The 21081-nt window shown below is 48.2% G+C and overlaps 1 protein-coding gene across 1 annotated transcript in view; it reads right to left on the bottom strand.

The window, feature by feature from the left end:
• Window positions 1-21081, bottom strand: part of LRRC75A (leucine rich repeat containing 75A) — a 44630-nt gene that overhangs the window by 19586 nt on the left and 3963 nt on the right. Inside the window, exon 2 of the mRNA XM_015880963.2 lies at window positions 9966-10094. Coding sequence (XP_015736449.1) covers window positions 9966-10094 — 129 coding nt within the window. The remainder of the gene's footprint in view (window positions 1-9965; window positions 10095-21081) is intronic.

Below are 21081 nucleotides of genomic sequence, written 5' to 3'. Positions count from 1 at the left end.
TTCCCTGTTTATTATCCAGGTCTATCAGGAAATAATCAAAGCTGGCGCACGCCCTGGTGGGAATGAGCCCAAAAGATTGTTTGGAAACTGATGCAGCTGAAAGAATCAGTGCAGCTCACTCGTGTGGAGGAAGACGAACCTCGCTTCCCTTTGAAAGGGGAGTGCTGGGCAGAGGGGCTTCATGCACCCACAGCAACCCCCCAACTCTTTCCCTTCTCATCCCAGTGTAGGTCTGGGTTTTTTGTAGTCAGAGGGCACAAAAAAAAACCTGCAAGAACTAAAAGGCACAGCACACGTTTTTCAGTGTGGAAGATGTGATGCTGAGTGGGCCCCTCACAGGGCCCCTCTCCCCTCCTCCATCCCTTGGAGGAGGAGATTCGTGAGGCTGCAATCCCTTAACCAAATGCAGCTGGGGCAGCCATGGCCATGCTGCCCTCCTGGCGTTGTGGTGGGAAGCAAAGGGGTGATACCATGGGTGTCTCTTCCACAAAGAGAGATGGGGTTGGGTAACAACCAGGTGTGGGTTTGAGCTGAGAGTAATGGCAGCATCATGGGCTTGGATGGAAAAGGATGCACAAGGCTGAAACTGTCAGGGGTTCAACAAATATCTGCCCACCTCACTCCTTGTAGTGCCTTGCAATAAAGGCACGATAGCAGATACATTTGTTTTCATTAAGAACCCAATCATCCACTCCTCCCCCAGCAGCAGAGCCTGGGGGGCAGCCCCCTGTTAAATGGGTCAGCAGTAATGACCTGAGAGCTCTGACAAAGCCCTCCTGCTGCAGCACAGCGGGGTGCTGGCCCAAATTAGAACAATTAGCCATGTCCCACGACAGGTTTTCACTGGCATTATTACACAGTCCCATGTTGCTGTCACACCCAATCAATCTCTGGGCAAGAAAAGGTGCTGCATTGCAGATCTTAATGCGCGACAGGTCCCAGATTGGCCCTCCAAACAAGGATTTAGGCTTAATTAAGCTCTGCCCGTGCACAACCCACTGTAACCAGTGCCCAGGGAAGCCACACTCATCCTGGGAGCACCATTCCCTGCACATTGGATATTGGGTGCACAGATCCCCAGCCATGATGTTTTCCTTCCATATGGTTCAGTGGATGCTGACCCTTACAACATGACCTATTTCATATCCCTAAACAAGGGGGGAGCTGACAGATTTCCACCTTTGTTCCTTGCTTTATTTGTCTTGGGTGATTGTCCTTCCTTTCCTCCGGGTTATTCCTAATAATCCAAATAGTTTGGATTATTATGAGGAAAAAAAAGCAGTCAAGAGAAAAAATCGTGCTCACAACAGTAAACAGAGCTATTACTCAGTAGCACAAAGTCATTAAACAGCGAGAGATGCTCTAGAAAGCACTGAGACGAATCATCCTAAATGGTTCTTGGCACACATCAGAGCAGTTCTTACAAATCAGCAGGCAGCCAAGAAGAGAAAACCCCCAGCAAACCACGCTGGGATTGGAAAGGAACGGACACACAACAAACCTGCTCCCACCTCATTTACCTGCAAACTCGAAACGTAAAACTCCGAGCCAAGGAAGGCAGACTTTTCTTTGCAAAACACCAATGAAATGAAAGTGATTCAGCCACTGCTTATAGAGATGAGCAAAGAAACATGTGTGGAAGGGAAGGGAAAGGTTTCATCACTCGGGTCCCTCCCTAAATGCCTCAGCAGTGTTTGGAGGGGTGAAGCCAGAATCGTGATGTATCCAGTGGTGAGTTTGTATTATTTTATGACATTTGGATGGCTGCAGCAGGATCCTGCCATTCAAAGTGGCCTTGACTGGCTCCTGGGCTTGTCACCTACATCCCTTCCTGTAACACTTATGAATGACCCTGCCCCAAAGGATGTGCTTCCCAAAGGGCTTTCCCCACATCACAACAGCATCCTGCTTTGATGAAGCCAGCACTGCTGAGTTTAAGACGCCTCCCCTTTCCATGTAGTCACACGGAACTGAAGTCATCTAATGGGTTTTGAAGTCATCTAATGGGTTTCTGGTTTTCTTTTTTTCCCTGCCTGTTGAAGCACAGGGATGGATCGCAGCCTTTTGTTGCTTGCAGATATCTGTGGGCAGAGCAGTGCCAGATTTACCTTTTGAAGCCCAGAGGGACTTTTCTCCAGCAGTCAGACTGCCTAATCTCCCATAGCCACACAGCCCTGGGGCTGCCCACTGCCTGTGACCCCAACAGCAGCATCCTATGGCTTCTGTAGGGGAAGAATGCACCCCTGAATTAATCTGCTTTATGAAATGCCAAGAAAGGATCAGTTGGAAAAAAATGAAGGTCTCCTATGTGAGAAGATTTGCCTTATTGTAGGAAAACAAAATGCATTTCTTTTGATATGGGAAATTCAGGTTTGGGATTGCTAGCCCCTCTCAGTGTGGCTCCAGCAGCCATGTCCATTCCAAGCTCCTCTTACATCCCCTCCCATCATACACAAAGCAGCAGGAGCCTCCAAAAGTCATCAAAAAGTCAAGAAAAATAAACCAGCTCCAAATTTCCCACTGCAGAAGGGCACTTGGTGGTGAGGGCCAGCCAGGATTTGGGCCGTGGACCTGGGAACAGCAGACAAGACCCCATAAAAGCACCATCCACCACTGGCTCCCCTTCTGGGAGCCAACACCTAGTTCCTGCTCTGCAGCTTTGTATTGAACACTGCTGACTTCCCAGGAACTCAGTAGAGCTTTTACATATGAGCAGAGCATCCAGTAAGATGCTATATCTTATTTCAAGCCATCTAACAGGGATGTCTTTTGTATATCTGAGATATTAGGAAGGAAGTGCTTTGAAAGTTGCATAGAAATAAGAGACCCACGTAAATAGAAGTTGCAGAGAAATGCAATGCAAAACCAGAACTCCAGATGCTGTCTGGATAATGGATGTTGGATGAGGACAACTCCCTTCTGGTTTACTTGAATGGAAGAAGAGCATCCCAAGGCAGCACTGGGTGCTGACCTGTGGTTATCACCAAGTGTTGAAGACCATCTCAATTAAATCTTGGCCTAAATAAGGACCTGGTGATGCTGCAGCAGTAGCAGAGCACTGAGAGAATAAATTTGCAGGAACACAGACAAGAAGTAGAAAGCAATTTTGCAACCCTAATGCCGCCATAAGAAGCACTCAACACTTGCCTTGACAAAAGGCTGAAGTACAGCACGATGGATTGGGTGTTGACATACTGAAATGAAAAGCAAGGTACAATAGAGCTTATCAAAAGGACCAGAAGTACATGATGAATGGGATTGCGTTGACTCAGGAAGTTATTTAAGAGAATTCAAGAGTAATATTACACATGGACTTTGGAGAAGCAATTAAAGAAGGCAATAAAATTCAAGGTGAAGGATGGCCCTGAGGGGAGCATGTGAAATAAAGGGAAACTGCAGAAAGGAATATAACAATCTTGTTCAAGATCTACTGGAGGGCACCCAGCTCAGCTCCTGTTGCAGAGGATAAATGAGCAGCTATCAAAACATGGTGGGGAACAGCCAGGGACCTGCACTGAGCACTGAGCTTGGGATTCAGTTCCATGTCAGAAACCACTGCAATATTATCATAGAGTGGGTTGGGTCAGAAGGGACCTTAAAGATCATTTAGTTCCTAACCCCTGGAATGAGAGCATGGGAAGGGGAGATCAAGGCCCCGCTGCACTGGCACCAAATAACCCAGAGTGTCAGGTAGCGACTTGCTGGACTTTGCCCAGAAATCACAGTCCCTGCTAGCCAAGAGCAATCACTGAACTTCCCTTTGGCAGCCTTTCTATCTGCAAGTCTTTGACTCTTTGCATTTCCTTCATTCCCTTTTCCCCAGAGATATTTCTGTATGGCTCACTCCTCTGCCTTTCTGTCCCCATCTCCCCATATTCCTCAAACACTGGGGAACTGCCCCAGCAATGGAATCAAACAATCTTTTAGAGCATCTTTCATCCATCTGGATGAATACTGAGCAAGTATTCTTGCCAGTCCAATGTGCCAATGGCAAATTCCTTAGCAGCATGCTATCAACACTCTGAGATTGTCAGCAAATCCTCCTTATTAAACCATCCATTTCTGCAAACCCCCGCTGCCAGCAGACCGCTCACTCACTTAATATTCACATTTGTAGGAGTGAGATTCAACCAGATATTAAAACATCCATCCATGTGCCTGAGGCACCCAGCACAGTACCAGTGAGCAGCCATAAAAAATCCCAACACGTGCTCCAGGTACACCAGCACCACTGCCATGGCATCAATAACCCACCACTGCTGGGCAATCAATAAGCTTCCTTCCTACGCTGTAAATTATGTTCTGATTAAAAGCTAAATGAGCTGAACTCCGATGTCAATTACCATCCGAAAACATCAATAAAACACAATGTTACAGTTTAATGAGCTACCTGGCTCTCCATCCATCATTTCCCTCAGGGACATTCGGCTTTATCTGCAGAGGCTGCAGGTGAGGTGTGTGGGATGGGAACAGCTCAGTCCCATGTTGGTGGCCTCATCCACGTGGTATCAGACGTGGGCAAAGCTCCTCTGCCAGGGGTGAGGAGTGAGGAGACACCTCCTGGAACATGGCACAAAGCCCCACACACCCACAGGACTGCAAACACTCCTTCAAGTTATCAAGCAGCACATGGTATTGTTCACAAGTGAACCCAAGAGTGTGCCAGCTCTACTGAAACAAGGTCAGCAAATACCTTCTTCCATCATTCATCCTCCCTTGTCACACGTTTTCCAGGCAGTATTCCACATGGGAGATTCTCTGGGACCAAGGGGCAGGACCAGAAAAAATCTGCTTGACCCAAGATGGCTTTATGGCATGGATTGCATATGAGCACCTCCTCCCAGGTGACAGTTTTTGGAGGGAAGCAATGCATTCAATAAGAGACCAGAGATTAGACTCAGATACAGAGTGGCTGAGCCCCAACCCATCAGACAGATATCAGAGCCTTCCCCGGGAGATTTCAACAACACCAGAAGGGAGCTCTGTTAGTCATTACCAGGATCTCATGGCATTTTGTTGTCCATCACGAAAGGAGGCCACCAAGACACAAGACAGGAAGAACCCAAACATGGGCTTCAATCATGTCCATCAATGAACAACAGCGGGAGAGCCAAAAGTGGGCACACAGTGGGCAGCTTGGGTCTATCATCTACTGGTGGGGTTTTCTCTAGAGGAGAAGTAGTTGGGAATTAAAACAGAAGAACTGGAGAGGAAAAGATGGGATGTTTGCTGGGAGAGCATCACAAAATGTCTTTTGCTCTGAGTTCCTTTCCTTAATCAGCTGCTCCAGTCCCAACTTGTGCATCAAAGCCCTTCCACAGCCCCTGACATTTTGGAGCTCTGCAAAATCCATCCCTGAGCTGACAAAATCCACCCTGTGGCATTTGGGAGGGTTTGCAGACGCTAGTGCAGCTGTTAGGAAAGGTCAACTTATTGTTATGGGAACTGAGCCGGAATCAAGATTTTGGGTTGAAGCAATGCAAAGCATAGAAAAAGATTGATAAGAATGACCTTGCCATACTGCACCGGACCAAGAGGATGAGCAGGGGAAACAAACATTTAAAATGCATTACTTCTATAGTTTTTTAATGCAAACCTCATCTAGCTGTTCCAGTAACACAAACGTGTTCGTTCAGCCTCCTACACCCAGAATGGTGCTGCAGCACCACTTCAAGACTGTGGAATCACAGATTCCCCATTCATTGCCCCCACATGGTATCATTTAGGTAGCAGGGATATGAAAGGCTCCTTTGTCTCCCCATGCTGCAGTAAGAGCTGCACGTGCTGCCGGGCCTTCGCCCAGTCCCACAAATGAATCAGAGCTTTTAAATCCGGGGGAATTCTTCCTGTTGCTGATAACACCACATGTGGATGGGTTTCCCCTGGCTCTCCTACACTGAACACACTGAATAGCCATCATGTGCAGAAGTCTGTATCTGGGTTTCTGATTTCCATAGGCAAAGGTAAGAAAGCAAGGGACATCGCCTCTCCTTCTGCATCCCATTCCATATTAAAAAACCCACAATCTACCCCAGCAAATTTGCTGGCATTGGTGCCATTCCAGCCCATCCAGACCTCACCATTATACCCATTTAGCCTTGATGTTAAAATAATTGCAAAGTGCAATGGCTTTCTGTGCAATTTTCTCATGTTTCCAAGGCACTCTTGCTCAGCTTTAGCTTGTGCACAAAGGCTTTTGAGAACATCTCTCTTCTTATAGAGAGCAGAGGGCACAGCCCTTTAAATCGAGACAGAACCAGAGCTGTTCACAGAGCCTGAGCTTCTCAGTCAGTTTCACGCTGCAGGATAATTTAATGTATTGCAGATGTCTTAAATACCCATAAAGAGTGATTTTCAGACTTGGAGCAAAACTGACAAAAAAGAAAACCCAAGCCATTAATATGGAGCACAATTGACTTAGCTGGATTCTCTTTGCTTTTATATCAGATATTTGGGGGATTTATAGGTCAATGGGTCAGCACTTTTTGTAGCTTAGAAAAATTAGTGCCATGTCAGAAACTTGTCAGACAATTTGAATTCAAGAGCAAATACCAACAAGCGTGGTGGAGGAGCTGTGTTATCAGCTTGGTTTTAATGGCCACAGTATTCCACTTATATTTGCTCCACATACACTGAGTTTGCTAATGCAGACTCACCCACAGGTCACAGCACACAGCGCTGTAAATAAGAGGAAAGATGCTCATATTACTTTCAGCACGGCTCCAACAGAAATAACACGCTTTAAAAATGCAGGGCATCAAAACCCAGCATCATCTGTAAGTCAAATCCTTATATCCCAGGGCTGACGATGAAATAGACCATTTCAATCAGGTCGTGATAACTACTACTTATTTATGCACTTTTTCTTGCCTCCATGGTTGATGATCCATATAATCAAACCCACACTGCAAACCTGATCAATTTAGAGCTCACACAGGAAATCTGAGCCAGGGATGCATGGATTCTCAAATGACACAAAGTGAACAAGAAAAGAGATCTTCATCCGGTCCTGCACAAACAAACCCCATCCTGCTTCCCATCTCAGCCCATCACCTCCCTGTTTTCAGTGTGGAGACAGAAGACCACATTTCCACGCTGAACTGTTTGTCCATATCCAGCACCCTACAAATGGGGTTCCATTTCTCACCTCTCTTCTCAATGGGCTTGCAGAGGAACAGCCAGGCAAAACTGGGTTAGGAATTTAGAGCCTTTCTCAGCTGCTTTCCCAGCCTTTAGCACCACCATGGGCAGAAACATCTTGCAAGGCCAGCCATGGGACAGGGATAAGCAAAAACAATGCTTTACTTTGTATTTAATCCACCTTCTCCTCAGCACCTGTAAGAGCCTGAGCAACCACTGCCCCAAGGCTGCATGGGGAAAAGCAGCTTTCCCCCAAGGCTTCACTGTCTGTTCCCCCTCAAGCCCTGCTCGGTGCTCATGGCACGTCCAGCAAGTCCTCATGCAGGGGAAAGCCTGACTCACTCACTATCACAGTCATCAGTCATCCATACATGTGGCTGCTGTCTATGGAAAAAAAGAAACTGCTTTAATTTTCCAGTAGTTTATGGCCAGATATTCCCATTGGCAAAAAGAGATGATTTTTTTTCTTCTTTTTTTTTTCTTTTTCTTTGGCTAAGACCCTTTGCTCCTTGCACATTTGTGTTTTCAGCTCCTTTGCCTGGAAGAAACCTAAATGGGTGTAAGGAAGATCTGGGGCATTGAGCAGCCCATGCCCTGTGGCATTGCCACCACTCTTTGTTCCATTACCCCATTGAGAGGATGACCCTGGACAGGCAGACATTGCACCATAGTGTCTGCAGTGCTGCAATCACCTCTAGAACCCATTGGGGTTTGGGCAATGGCTTGTCTGCGAGCTGTGCCCAGGGCAGCAGAATTGCATTCCCAAGCATTGTGCTGGCTCCTTGCCACAGTGCTGGGGAGAAAGAGAAACTGCAAGATAATACAAAGCCCCAAGGTCAGGGCTGTGGGGAAGGAAACACTTGTTCAAATGTCTTTGATTGTATGCAAAAGTCAGTCAAATTGCATTATTCGTCTGCAATAGAGGACTGAACAAATCCAGCCCTTGACCTCCAGCAGTTCCAGAAGAAAGCTGGTGCTCCTCTAGCAAAACTCACCCAAGCTCCAGCACCTCAGGGATCTCACAAGTGCAGAGCCCAGCCTGTGCTCCAAACACGTGGCCATCCCTACAAGAGCAAACCCAAAGAGTTTCCAGGTTTGAGCTCTCCAGCCTCCCCCAGCCCAGGCTCAGCATTTTGCTTTGCTGCTGGTTTGAATTTGCTCTCTGGAAGGAGCTGCTCAGCCACGTCAGAGAGCCCAGGCCAAGTTTTCCTGGCCATGCAAAGCAGAACGTGTTTACCCAGAGCTTGGAAAAACCCATTTGATTTTTGTTTTAGCTGGAAGAAGAGGCCAAGGGGTCACCTTGAAGCTAAGGTGGTATAAATAGAGGCTGAGCATTGGGGTCTGCATCAGCCCAAGCTTCCCACCCTCCCTATGGGCAAGTTCACAGCTGCCTCATCCTATATGCATATATAGCAGATATAGGATGTATATTTGTGCCAGGGGATGCTATGGATACCTTTGGCTTCTGGCCCCATGTTCCCCTGCTCTTGTGTGAGGCTGCCAAATCTCTGCCAAAGAAATATAGGAAGAGCTAGAAAACTGGAATCAAAGAGCTGGAAAACAGCCCAGGTAGTGAAGGCATGCAGCCTGTTGGGGGACATATAGAAAATAAGGGCATGAGGACCACGTGCATTTAGCAAGCAGCATCTCAAATAGAAGAAGAGACCCAGTGCTGCGTGGGCTGCCATTTAAATGTTCAAAATCAGTTTCCCCCATTTTTCAGTAGAGGTGGAGGTTATTATTACATGAAACACCCACAATGAATAGCAGTGAGTGAACCTCACATATTTTACAGAAAATGGAAGAGACAATGCTGCAGGTCCAGCTAAGACCCCTGCCCTACAACATGAGTGCATCAGCCCTATGGATGGTCCCTAACTTAGCAGAAAGCATCCCTCAGCCTCTTCCTACAGCTCATAACATTTCTTTTAAACACAATTCGATGCACGACACATGGCGAGGACACTGCACATCATTTTAGCAGAGCTGTGCCATCCTCCTAAATTTACAGGTAGGGGATTGAGGGCAGGAGATTAAACCCCCGGATCTGCTGCCACCCACGTCTCCTGCAATCATGTCTGGTAGCTGCTGGTCTTCCCTCCTCCTCTCTCCCCATTATCCACTGCATTCTGAGCAATCAGACGTCTCGTAACACTCTTAAGCCTACGCTGTTTTCTGGATCAGACACTGACAATATTGCTTATTTAAAAGGAAAGCCCAGGGAGAGAGAGAAACCCTAATTATCCTAACAGCCAGCGGCCACGATGCAGAGTCACATTTATCAAGGAAGAGAAGCGAGCCAGTGTGGGATTTCCAAAAGCCCATATGCTGCTATTGCAGCCAGGGAGCAAATGGGGCTGAGGGGTTTGAAAGCTCCCATATGTGGGGGGCTGTGCTTATGGCCCACAAATGGGGCTTGGAAACCTGGCCTTGCAGCACAGCCAAGGACTCTCTTTGTCATTTGGGGTCACGATAAATATTGCACAAGGGTGAGGAAGGATCTAGTGTCCTTGCAAGGCAGAAATTGTTCCCAACAGGACAAGTTCTTCAGCATACAAATGAGTCAAAGAAAGCAGAGATAACTTGCAAAACCGAGTGCCAAGAACCAAAGGACTCACATTAGATTAATGTTACTACAGTACCTGGAAAGCCCACCATCCTGCAATCAAACCACAATGTCTGAGCACATCCTCTCTGCCCAAAGACCCAGCAGCACTGAATTAAGGAGGATGCCTTCTGCCTGGCACTTGGCAAAGCTTTATGCTTCCAGTGAACACATTTTCCAAGCCAGCAGCTGTGGGTTATGACAATGCCATGTTACCTACCGGCTTGGGGCAGTGGATGTACCTAGCGAGGCTGATGATGAGGTCATGAGTGATTGGGTCCACCAGGTTCCGAAAGCTGGCATATCGGTAGAGGACATCATCCAGAGAGGTCGATTCCATTCCTAAATCCTGCAGAGATGGGGTACAGGAGCAACATTAGACACAACACCAAAGCCAATGACTAGCATGGACCTTAAATTCCCCTGCACTGATGGTCACAGAATCGCTGAGGATGGAAAAAATCTCTAAGAACATCAAATCCAACCACCAACCCATCCTCACCGTGCCTGTTAAATCAGAAGGAGGGAGAAATGAGCCTAACTTTGCAGCAAGGAAAGCAGAAGGATAAACCTGGGAGCTGTGGGGTGATGAAGCACTGGAGCAGGCTGGGGAAGGGTGGAGGCAGGGATGTGTCAGGAACAGTTCAGATGGAGCTGATGCTGCCCTGGGGAGGGTCAGACCTCTGGAGGGCCCCGCTAAGGCTATTTTCTCTGATTCTCAATCTTTAGACATAATAATTTGAGGAATCTTGGCAGAGAACTCATCATTCTGTGAAAGACATTAGTGCACAGGGACGAGGAGAGGAAGGGTTATATATAGTGTGTTCCATTTGCTTCAAGCATTTCATCTCCACAGGGTTTTCCTCTTCAAAATCAGGGGGTACAACTGCATGTGGATGAACACACGTTCCAATGAGGTCTTTCCTGACACCCCAAGAGCTGAACAGCTCCCCAAGAAACCTCACAGTAGAGATGCAGCCTTTACCTATACGAGAGCAGTAGGGTTGGATGTGTAAAGTAGGGGGACCCCCAAAGCCAACTCTTCCAGCCCATCCTCGCAGTAATGTAGGTCAGACTTGGGGATCTTAGAGGTCTTTTCCAACCCTAATGATAATATGACTGAGCAAATACCAGGTCAGAGATGGATGTGCAAACAACACTACCATAGGGGCTGATTTTGGGGCTAGGCAGCAGTAATCCCACATGTGCTGCTTTCAACACACCGGGATCTTTCAGGATCACGCCAGGCTTAGCATCTCGCCACTTTCCTTTGAGCACCTCAGAAGGCTGACAATTTTCAGCTAAGATTAAAACACAGAACCAACCAATCTGAGCATTTCTCTCTCTTGGGAGAGCTCACATCTTTCACACGGAGCGTCCCCTCCTCCCTCCCCATATGCATTCCTTATGTGCAGATGTCTTTCTCAGCTGCTCCCTAAATCTCTCTGCCACACCAGCACTGTCTCTTCCCACCACATGTAATATTTTAAAGCCACTCAAGGCTGAAACTTGTCCGAAGCCAAGCGATGAGCTCATCTGCAATTTAATAACTTAGCACCAGCTCGTGCTGTCAGCAACAAATCGCAGATTGTGAACTTGGGAGAACACACCCAGCATCTGGCTCCAATCATAAGGGTTTTTACAGCATGTTCCCTTTCCCCAGAGGATCCTTACCTGGACAGCAAGAGCAGCTTTCAAGTTGGACAGATATATGGGTGAAAAACGGTGGTATTTGAGATCCAATGAGACTAAAGCTGTTTGGGTTTTGGCTGGAGGGGTGTTTTTCTAGCATACACTCAAAGACAGGCACAGGGCTGAGATGGTTTGGGGATGGTTTGTGGCAGAAGGGGGCATATCTACATCCCTGGTACCTCCATGGCCCCCCAGCAGGAGGGAACTGGAGGAGATCTCAGTGCCTTGTCCATGCACAACCAACAGCCCCGTGCTGATGTCCAGGTTTAGATCCTGGCTGAAAGCACAGCCCTGCTCAGCAAATCCTCCCTACCCTCACCCATGCCCTTCCTGCAAAGTCTATGACTTATTTCATGCTTTAGGAGGCCAAGAGAAAGCCAAGCTGCCTTCAGTCCCCAGTGATGAAAGTAGGAATTTAACTCGTAAGCGCAGCAGGAAGAAACGCCTCCTTCCAAAGCATCCAGCAAAGGAAAATTCCTGGGCACAGCAACAAAAGGCACCACCAGAACCCAGTTATGTTGGAAATCCAGTAGACCCGGGTCCCCCCTTTTGCAAGCAACCAGCAAGAAAGAACCCATCCTACTGCCCCAAACCCAAACTCAGAGCTCACCATTGCCTTCCCCAGGCAAGCACTACATGAGCAATGCCCTCTTCCCCATGACAAAGGAAAAATAAATGCAAGCAAGGCAACTGAGAGCCATAAACCTCATTTATCTTTTCCTATGGCTGGGCACAACACCTTGCTGTTCCCCTCCTGCTGCCTGCCAGGAACTGCAGCACAGCAGTCAGCTCTCAAAGCTCCACAACTCAGCATAGAGAGATGCTCCTTGAGACACCAGCAGCCATATGCACTGGAAACCAAGCGTGGTTTTCTCTTATTAAACCATCGATCACTGCAAATTGAATCACAATTAGAGGAAAATTCAGCTGGTCCATGCGAGGAGTTGTGCGATAAGGAGTGCTGCTTGGTTGCTGCCTTTATTAACTCAAAGGGAATGCAGTTAGCGGGTGCCCAAATGAGGTTACTGTGCAAAACATGGCCCAGAGCTCCTGCTATCACTGCTGCTCATAAATAGCCCCAGAGCTGCTATTTTGGCAAGCACCCCTTCCAACACTGGGCCTTATCTCCGCCACGAGTGTAATGAATTGCTGAGCAGAGAGGTTGTATTATAAACAAGCAGTGAGCGTGGAGGAAGAGAAGGATTAATGCTGCATGCAATCCATCATCCTCAGCAAGTTATTCGGGGGAAACGACTGCATGAGGTGGGCACAAGCAAGGCTGGATTGGAGATGGGCATGGCAGATGGGTTACACTCAGGACTGCACCAAGGCTGTAGGGCTGTTTTGTAGGGGGAAAATGAATGGGGTTGAGAACCTGAGTCAACCCATCCACCCCACAACCATCCCCATAGAGAAGGGTGCTGCAAAATTGTTTGTAACCTGAAGAACTGGTGCAAAACTGGAGTTTAAGCGCATGGATATTTTCTGCTTAAGAGAGCAAACGTTGGTTGGGAACCAGTGATTGCTCATCCAACCTCAAGTGAGGTACATTTAGAGAAGAGTCAGTGTTTAGGGAGGAAGTAAACATTTGCCTGGCAGATTGACTCCAATAATAAATAGTGGCAGCTCAACCCACAATCCAGGAAGCTGCAAGTTTGGAAAGGAGGAGAGACGGATTAATGGGCAGAGATACGATGCCGCCATCCCAATAATAAACAGCTGTGAACAAGAGATTTGCTGAAGAATGTGCCGCATTTATTTTAAACTGTGAGGCGAATGTAATTACCCCAATTGGAGTTTGGCCAGACCACAGCTCACAGACTTATTCAGGAAAGTGCCTGTGGATCTTTAATGAGGATGGATGGCCTTGGTTGCCCATCCCATCTTGGTGTAGAGTGGGATCCCAGTTTTCAAAAGCTTAGAAACATCACTCAGGGAAAGCAACTCCAATTCAAATAAGTTACGACTATAACACAGGGCACTGGCTGACCCTGTGCAAGACCAGACTTCTCCTCCCTGGCAAAGAGCTCTGAGATCTCAGCTGGAAAATAGAGCTGGAGGACGAGATGCATCTCATCTCCTGCCAGGTGAAGATGCAGCCACGTCACATCACCCCAATCTGCTGCCAGCTCATGTTAAGCTGATGATTCACCCAGTTCCGAGCAGCTGGGCTGAGTCAGCCCCTGGATGTGGCTGTCTCTATCAGTTAGCCGCCAAGAAAAGCCCCTCTAATTAGCTTATCTGAGACAGTTCAGGCAACCAGACCAGGAAAATCCCACTCGTGCTGCTCTCACCTTTGTTTTCCATCCCAGGAAACACAGCTCAGCTCTCAGCTCTTCCATCCAAGAACAGCCCCAGCTGTTTTGCAGCTGGCTGTTCATCAATACCAGTGAGGTTTTTGGGTTCCACTGAGTACCCACTGTTTGAGCAGGAGCTCAAACACCTCCCATGTTCAGGATGGGACAAGAGATGCCTTACAGGCACTCGAGACTTTCATTTACGTATGCAGTTGTTACCTTCATATGCACTGAATACTCACATGTCTTTGTAATAGATACTTACAGAAAAGAGGAAGAGGTTTCCAAGCAGAAGACAGAGATGGCAGATGGGGAGGAATCACTCTCTCCATAACTTCCCCCAGTGTGTGCACACAGCGAGCCGTTCCCCATCGCATGCCTTCCCCATTGGAAATTACAGCACATGCTATGACAGATGAGAGTTGTCCAACCTCAGTAATGGATCCATCATGCAGCCAGGATGTGTGACTGCTGCCTGTCCATCCTTCCACCTCTCAGTCCTTCCCAAAGGAGCCCCAAACATCAGCCAGTTTCCTCTGACCATCGGGAAAGGGGCAAAAATCTCAATGGCAATTAAGGTCCCATAAATTTTGAGGACCTGGCTGCAGGACACCCCACATGGCAGCAGATGGACAGATAGCAGGACAGATGGCCCACAGCTGAGCCAGATGTTACACAGCTGCTGGGACCTCAAGGAAGACACTGGGAGAAGCTGGGTTTCCCATAGTTGAGGTTTGGATCAACCTGCAGGAAAGCCAGCCTCATTGGCCCTGCATTGTCCCCACGTTGTGCCCAAAGTCCCAGACACCTTGCACTGAACCTACAGCATCAATATTACCATGTCAGTAGGGGCCTATTGGACCTTCTCTAGCGCCCAGAAGAAATTAATCCCTTCCTGCACATATAATAGGGGCTTGCAATCCAATAACAGCTATCTAAAACCTGGTTTCACTTCCAAGCCCTAGGTTGATTATTATTGCATTAGCTACAGAGGGATGTATTGTTACCATCCAATAAATGTAAGCTGTACTTCAAAGGGACCAAGTTTCAGTGGTGGAAGACTATACAAATGCTTTGACAATTGCTCTGGGATCCTTCAAAGCAGACAAGTGCTAAAACAAACCCCCAAATCTTCCCAGAATCACAGAGTCGAAGGGGATGGAAGGGACCTCTAGAGATGATCTAGTCCAATGGCATCCATGAGTAAGTTCCCTATCAATCCTATTGAGACAGGCTTTAGTAAAAATGAGTACTGCTTATTCTTCAACACAGCTCATGCCCAGAGAAGGTTCTTTGTGAGAAGTCACTGAAAGCAATGCTCAGAGAGAGGGACCTAGAATTGAGATCAGACCCCTCTGAGTTCTGAACGTTCTACCCAACGTTCTTCCCATCGGGTAGAAAAGCAATGGAGCAAAACAGGCAAATCCCACAGCACTGACTCATTTTCTTACCCAGGACAGACCAACGGGAACAGATTAAATGGTTTCCACAGCTTCTGATGGTTTGCCAGGGAGGCTGGCGGAGCACACATAATTAATATGGACAACATGAATTTCAGTTCTTTCATTTGCAAATCCAGCATCATGGTTAATCTCAAGCATGGACAAAGTCCATTAATAAAGCAGATTCTTGTAACGGGATTCAAAGCACCAGTACATTAATATATAACACCCTTGTATAGTGGAATAATCTATGCTTCGCATAACAATAAGAGTAACTGCAGTGCTGGGTATTTCTATAGAGACACACTGAAGATCAGCCCAGGCCACCTAAGGAGCTCAGCAGGATGTGGTCAGGTTGAACTTCCAAGCAATAAACCCTGATAAACACGAGCACAGAGCAGTTGCAGCACAGAGAGGACAACCAGGGAGGTCGTTATTTCACATGCAGGGCTGGCACTCCTAACATCACCACCCAAAAAGTATATATCATGTGCCATCCCATCCTCATGGGAATGACAAGAGGAGGCTTCCCAGATCGCTCAGTATTGGTAGTGATCCAGTGCTTTGTTTTCACTCCGCCCACGGCCAATGGAAAATTAACAATATATTAATATACATTTCACTTTTCCCAGCTCAGCATGACAGCACCCGGCCCTGGGGCTCCTCTCCTGTGGTTTCTCACTGCAGCCTGTTGGTTCTCCCTAAGAGGACCACAGCACCGCATGATTTCCCCTTCACACGCATTTCTTGCATTGCTAATTCCTCCTCCTCAAACCTCCATGTGAAGCCTCTGGGTCCTTCCCATGGGGTAGGAGCTGCTGTCCCCTTGGGAGGGCACTAAGAAAAGTCCAAGTTTCCCCTGATTATAAACAAATAAATAAATAAAGCAAATATTTCTGCTTTGACAGTCAGTTTCAGCACAGGCTTTTGGTCCTTGCAGCTCTGTTCCAAATTCCCTTCCACCCAATCACCACTGCTTGGGTGCAAGACGAGGACCAGAAGGCCATACTCTACACATTGGGAAGGCAAAGCCCTCAGCCTCCATGCCCTGGGCTCTATTCCCCTTAACCTTACACCACCCCAGGAGTAGAAATGCTGGCAGTAAGGGAGAATCTGATCCCATCCCATCCTGTGGGTGGCTGAGCCATCCCAGGAAACCCAACAAGACACAATGAGATGCTGTGGCTGAAGGATATTACCACAGGTGAAAGTACAAAGCTCCCATCTCCCACTGCATCCCTGGCGGTAGAAGCTGAGAACATTAATTTCCAACTTCAAAATAGCCAACACTAATAGTTCTGACTGCCAGCTTTTCCTGAAGTTAACAACAAGAGGAAGAAGAACCCGACAAGCCTTCAGGATGTGGGATCAACTCCTTCACAGTGCTTTCCAGATACAACAGCAGGGCCGAATAAGCACTGAAACTTGATGCAAGACAATGAGCTGAGCAGGAGCAGAGCCAGGATGAGCTCATTGCACGGCCCCAGTGCCGGCCGAGCCTTCCCTCACTGCTCCCACTGGGACGGCCATGACCCTGGGCTGAAATATCTCCATTGGCCATGAACAGCCAATGGCAAATGGGAAGTGACCTCAGCATTAGGTCCATACTGAGATGTGAGTAACCACCACCAGGGGATCATAAAATGGGTGGGTTGGGAGGGACCACAAAGCACATCCATCCCACCCCGTGCCTATTTAGGGACATGGTGTTGAAGGGGATGATGGTTGTACCTGGTGATTTTAGAGATCTTTTCCAACCTTGATGATTCTACGACTTGTTCTACGCACCCCACATCCAGCCAGAGGTCAGGCTCCAAGCAGGTCCCCAGCAGTGCTGCCCATGTTGATGCTGTCCCCATTGAGCGCATGGAAATCTGCACTCAGTGCCTCTGGCATGCAGGCACGTGGCACAGCAGCAGTTATTTGCTTCAGGAATGCAGGAGCAAAGCACAGGGATAAAAGCCCCTCAACAGTACAACCATTGTCCAGGGGCTGGAGGTGAGGTTTTGGCTGCTTGCAAGAACGCCCATGTCATACAAATGGCATTTTAATCCTTCATGTCCAATTACACAGAAGTTGTTGCAGCGTTTTGTAGGATGCTGTAAATGTAAATAAGAAGGATGACAAGCTGCTGGGGGTGCAGAAATCTGCAAGCCCAGCAGGGAGGTGTCGTTGCTCCCCTGAAATCAAGGAATGCAAAATGCCCTGCGACTGCAGGAGCAGAGTTTAATCCCTTTGGGGTCAATGCAGGTTTCCATAGCTTTCCTCCAGCACCATTGCTGCAGGGAGGTGCGAGCAATCATGAGTCCTTCTTGAGAATACATTTGATTTACGCAGTGCAGAAACACCAAAAGGGATTAAAAAACAAACAAACAAAAAAATGGCTTTCAGGAAAGGAGTTCTGCTTATTTATGTTCTTTGTGTTTGCAGAGAACAGCAGCTGATGGGCACGAGATGACAGCAACACACACAGAGATTCCTCGCCATGTTTCAGGGTATTAATCTCAGCTGAGCTGCTGCTGTCTGCTGAGCGGGGGAGGGTGCGTGGGTGCAGCTGGGCTGCCCCGAATTCCCTCTGCAGCTACAGGGTGGGAGGGAAAGCAGTGCCACAGAGCAGGACACTGCAATGAAAGCAGCCACCGCCTGCCCAGGAGCAGGGAATCACAGTGTTGGGCATTGCACTGACGCTGCAACAGTACCAGGTTGATGGTCCCAGGACGTTTAGAGTGATCCTAAAACCCAGAGCAACCTTACATCCTACAGCATAAGGCAGCCTGGCAGCAATAATCTCATCAATCTCAATCACTTGTGGCACTGAGGGGCATGGTGGGCATGGGTTGGGGATGGACCAGATCATCTTAATGGTCCTTTCCAACCTTAATGGAGTCTGTGATTTCACAGCCCAGCAGAGCTGCTGCAGGCAGGAACAGAACACCCAGGGACATTCATCCAACAAGTGCTGGGTCGGGGTCTTTTCCAGACCCACTGCAACATGAGCTCTGTGCCATAAGCAATACTTGCAACCTCCTCGGATCACCCAGCCTGGGGATGCTCTGCTCCTAATACTGAACACATTGAAGAGCATCCTACATTTGGATTATAAACATCGCTTTTAACTGAAGAGAGGATGGAAAGCACAGCCCAGCTCCCTGCAATCAAGAGAAGAGAAGGCAACAGCAGCAGGCACAGCACAACACCTGCAATAAGCCACAACGAATGCTCTTAATTCCTCTCCAAAGCTCTCCTGCATGGACAGCCTGTACTAAAACAGCCCTCTGCTCAATTTGCTGGGCAAGCAGGCTGTAATTCTCTTTACACAGGTTGGTAATGATCCCCATAGCAAAGCAGTGATTTTGGTCGGCTGAGATGAGGGTTTCTCTGAAAACAGCCTGAGATAAGAGGTACATTGATTGGGAAGGAGATGGTGGAGGTGACAGCTGCAACAGGTTAACACCACTTTTCATAGGGAGCTCTCAAAGCCTCCCAGTTTCCAAAAGGACCCTTCAACATTTCAATCTGCACCACTCAGAACCAGGAACCTTGTACCCATACATACATATCCATATATATATGCATATATTGTTGAGTGAAAATGACATTAACTCTAAACTGTGTGTTTCAAACAAGCTATTGAAGAAGCTGCCCAGGGAGGTGGTGTGGTCACCGTCCCTGAATAGGTCACTGTCACATAGAGATGTGGCACTGAGGGATGTGGGCATGGTGGGGTTGGATGTGGGGACCTGAGAGGTCTTTTCCAGCCTGAATGATTCTATGATGACAAGCTACAGTGCCTTAAATACTCATCATCACACACTGAGATTTTATCAGATGCATGAGTTGCATTAATGCATCCCCTCAACACCCTGAATTCTGTGCACATACTTCCTGATCCTGCTGCAGAGGCACGGGGAGCTGTGGGACTGAGCCAGCAATAAGTGCACTGTATCTGTCCTCCCTCCATCCCTGCATCTCAGAATCCCACGTTTCTCTTAGTACAAGCAGCAGGAGCCCCCTCAGTGGGCTTTAATTAAACCAGGGCTGCTCAGATGTCGAGCAGACAGCGGGACGCATCCATCCACCCACACATCCCATGGGGAAAGGGAAGAGAACAGAAGGAACCACGATGGGAAGCAAAGAAAGGACAGTGCAAGAGAGCAGCACACAGCAGAGCACAGCAAGGAGACCAGAGCTATCAACGTCTGCTGTCAATGCTTCCAGCAGCCTAAGGGTTACAAATAACTGCAGGGAGCACTGGTTTCATCAGCAGCTGGAACCAGAGGAAACCAAGCAGCAGTGCGGAGCTTGGGGGCCTCTCAGGCTCTGTTGCCCAATTTCCACCTCTCTGTGTCACAGCCATTGGTGACAATGTCCCCAGCCCAGGGCTGCCAACTTCCTCCTCCTGTCCCTGGTGCTCAGCACTCCTAGGGCAGAAGCAACACTGATGTGGTCTGCCAGCATCCCAGGGGCTGTAGGATGGATGGTCCCAAAGGCTGTCACATAGGGACATGGGTAAGCATGGCACATCCAAGTGGGTACATTCAACCGATTGTGGCACCTATGGGGCTGAAGTCATGCTCCAAGGCTGGTGTTAAAGTGTTTGGGGCATCTTTAGGGCAGCTGGTTTGAATCTTAGAAGAGAAGGTGCTGAAAATCATCTCCTTCATCCTGCCAGCACCCAACAATCATGACCAGTTTATCACACGCAGCCATACCACGCAACAGCATCTGCCTCCCTAAAAGGCAATTGGGGAAGGAAATAACCTGTGAACAATCTGACCCACCACAAATGATCCTGATGCGCTTCTGTGCCAGCTTCCCTTTGCAAGCCAAGAGCAGAGCTGTGAAATGCAACCAAAAAAACAGATGGGGATGGACTAATTAAGTAGAAAAACACCACTTAGAACAACCAACAATAAATACACAACTGAAACACAGCTCTGAAGCCACCCGTGCCCTGCTCCAAGGAAGGCTGCAATCTCCAACCCCAGCGTGACCCAAAGCCCCAGGGCAGGGGAAGGGCTCAGTGGGCACGAGACGACGTTTAGCCCCATCTCATTCCTCCAGACTAAAGCTTTTTGGGTCTCTAATCCCTTTCCCCAACCCTTTTGCAACCTACGACCACCACAGTGCCAACAAGAAGCCACCTCACAACTCACAAAGCTTTGCCACACCTCGGACCTTGCTATTAGGCTTCCATCCATCTTCTCCCTCCTGATGCTTTTTGGGAATGCTTTGCCCTGTTCTCCCCTTTTATTTCACTCCCAGCCCCTCTGTGCCCCACACAGGTGATGGCTGAGCCTTGGTGAGAGCGATGCACTGAGCCAAAACCAATGGCAAATTCCTTGAGTGAGACGTAATGTGCTGGGAAGAGCCTCAGCACTTTGCTTGGGAAAACGATCCGTTTGGCAGCCGAGAGGAGGAAAACATGCTTTGTTTTACAAATCCTCTCCCCAGCAGGAGAGACACTCCCAGAATTTAATATACTGACAGCGCTTGGCTGCTTTAACCACCGAAACCCAAGAGAGCTTCAAAAAAAAGAGAAAAAGCACAAAGCGATGCTCTGTGTAACACAAAAGCCCATCATTTCCCACAATGGGTGATGGGCACAGCCATCCACCAGCACAGTTCTCCCACTTGTGTGAGCTGCTGGGGCTAGAATGATGGGTGAGAGAATGGATTCAAGGTTTTCCCAAGTGCTGACACCTCCACTAACCCACTTTTCACCATCTCCCCGTGGCAACTGCTTATGGGAAACCAGAGAAGCTCATAGAACGAATGAGGTTGAAAGGGACCTCAAAACCCACCCTGTTCTGACCAGTCTTGGGCTGGTCGCCCCCCACCAGCTCAGGCTGCCCAGGGCCCCATCCATGGTCTTGGGTACCTCCAGGGATGGGGCACCCACAGC

The sequence above is a fragment of the Coturnix japonica genome, chromosome 19, assembly GCF_001577835.2.
Source record: "Coturnix japonica isolate 7356 chromosome 19, Coturnix japonica 2.1, whole genome shotgun sequence".
Lineage (NCBI taxonomy): Eukaryota > Metazoa > Chordata > Aves > Galliformes > Phasianidae > Coturnix > Coturnix japonica.
Note: the sequence above shows the minus strand (reverse complement) of the source record. Positions and strands in the feature narration are given on the sequence as shown.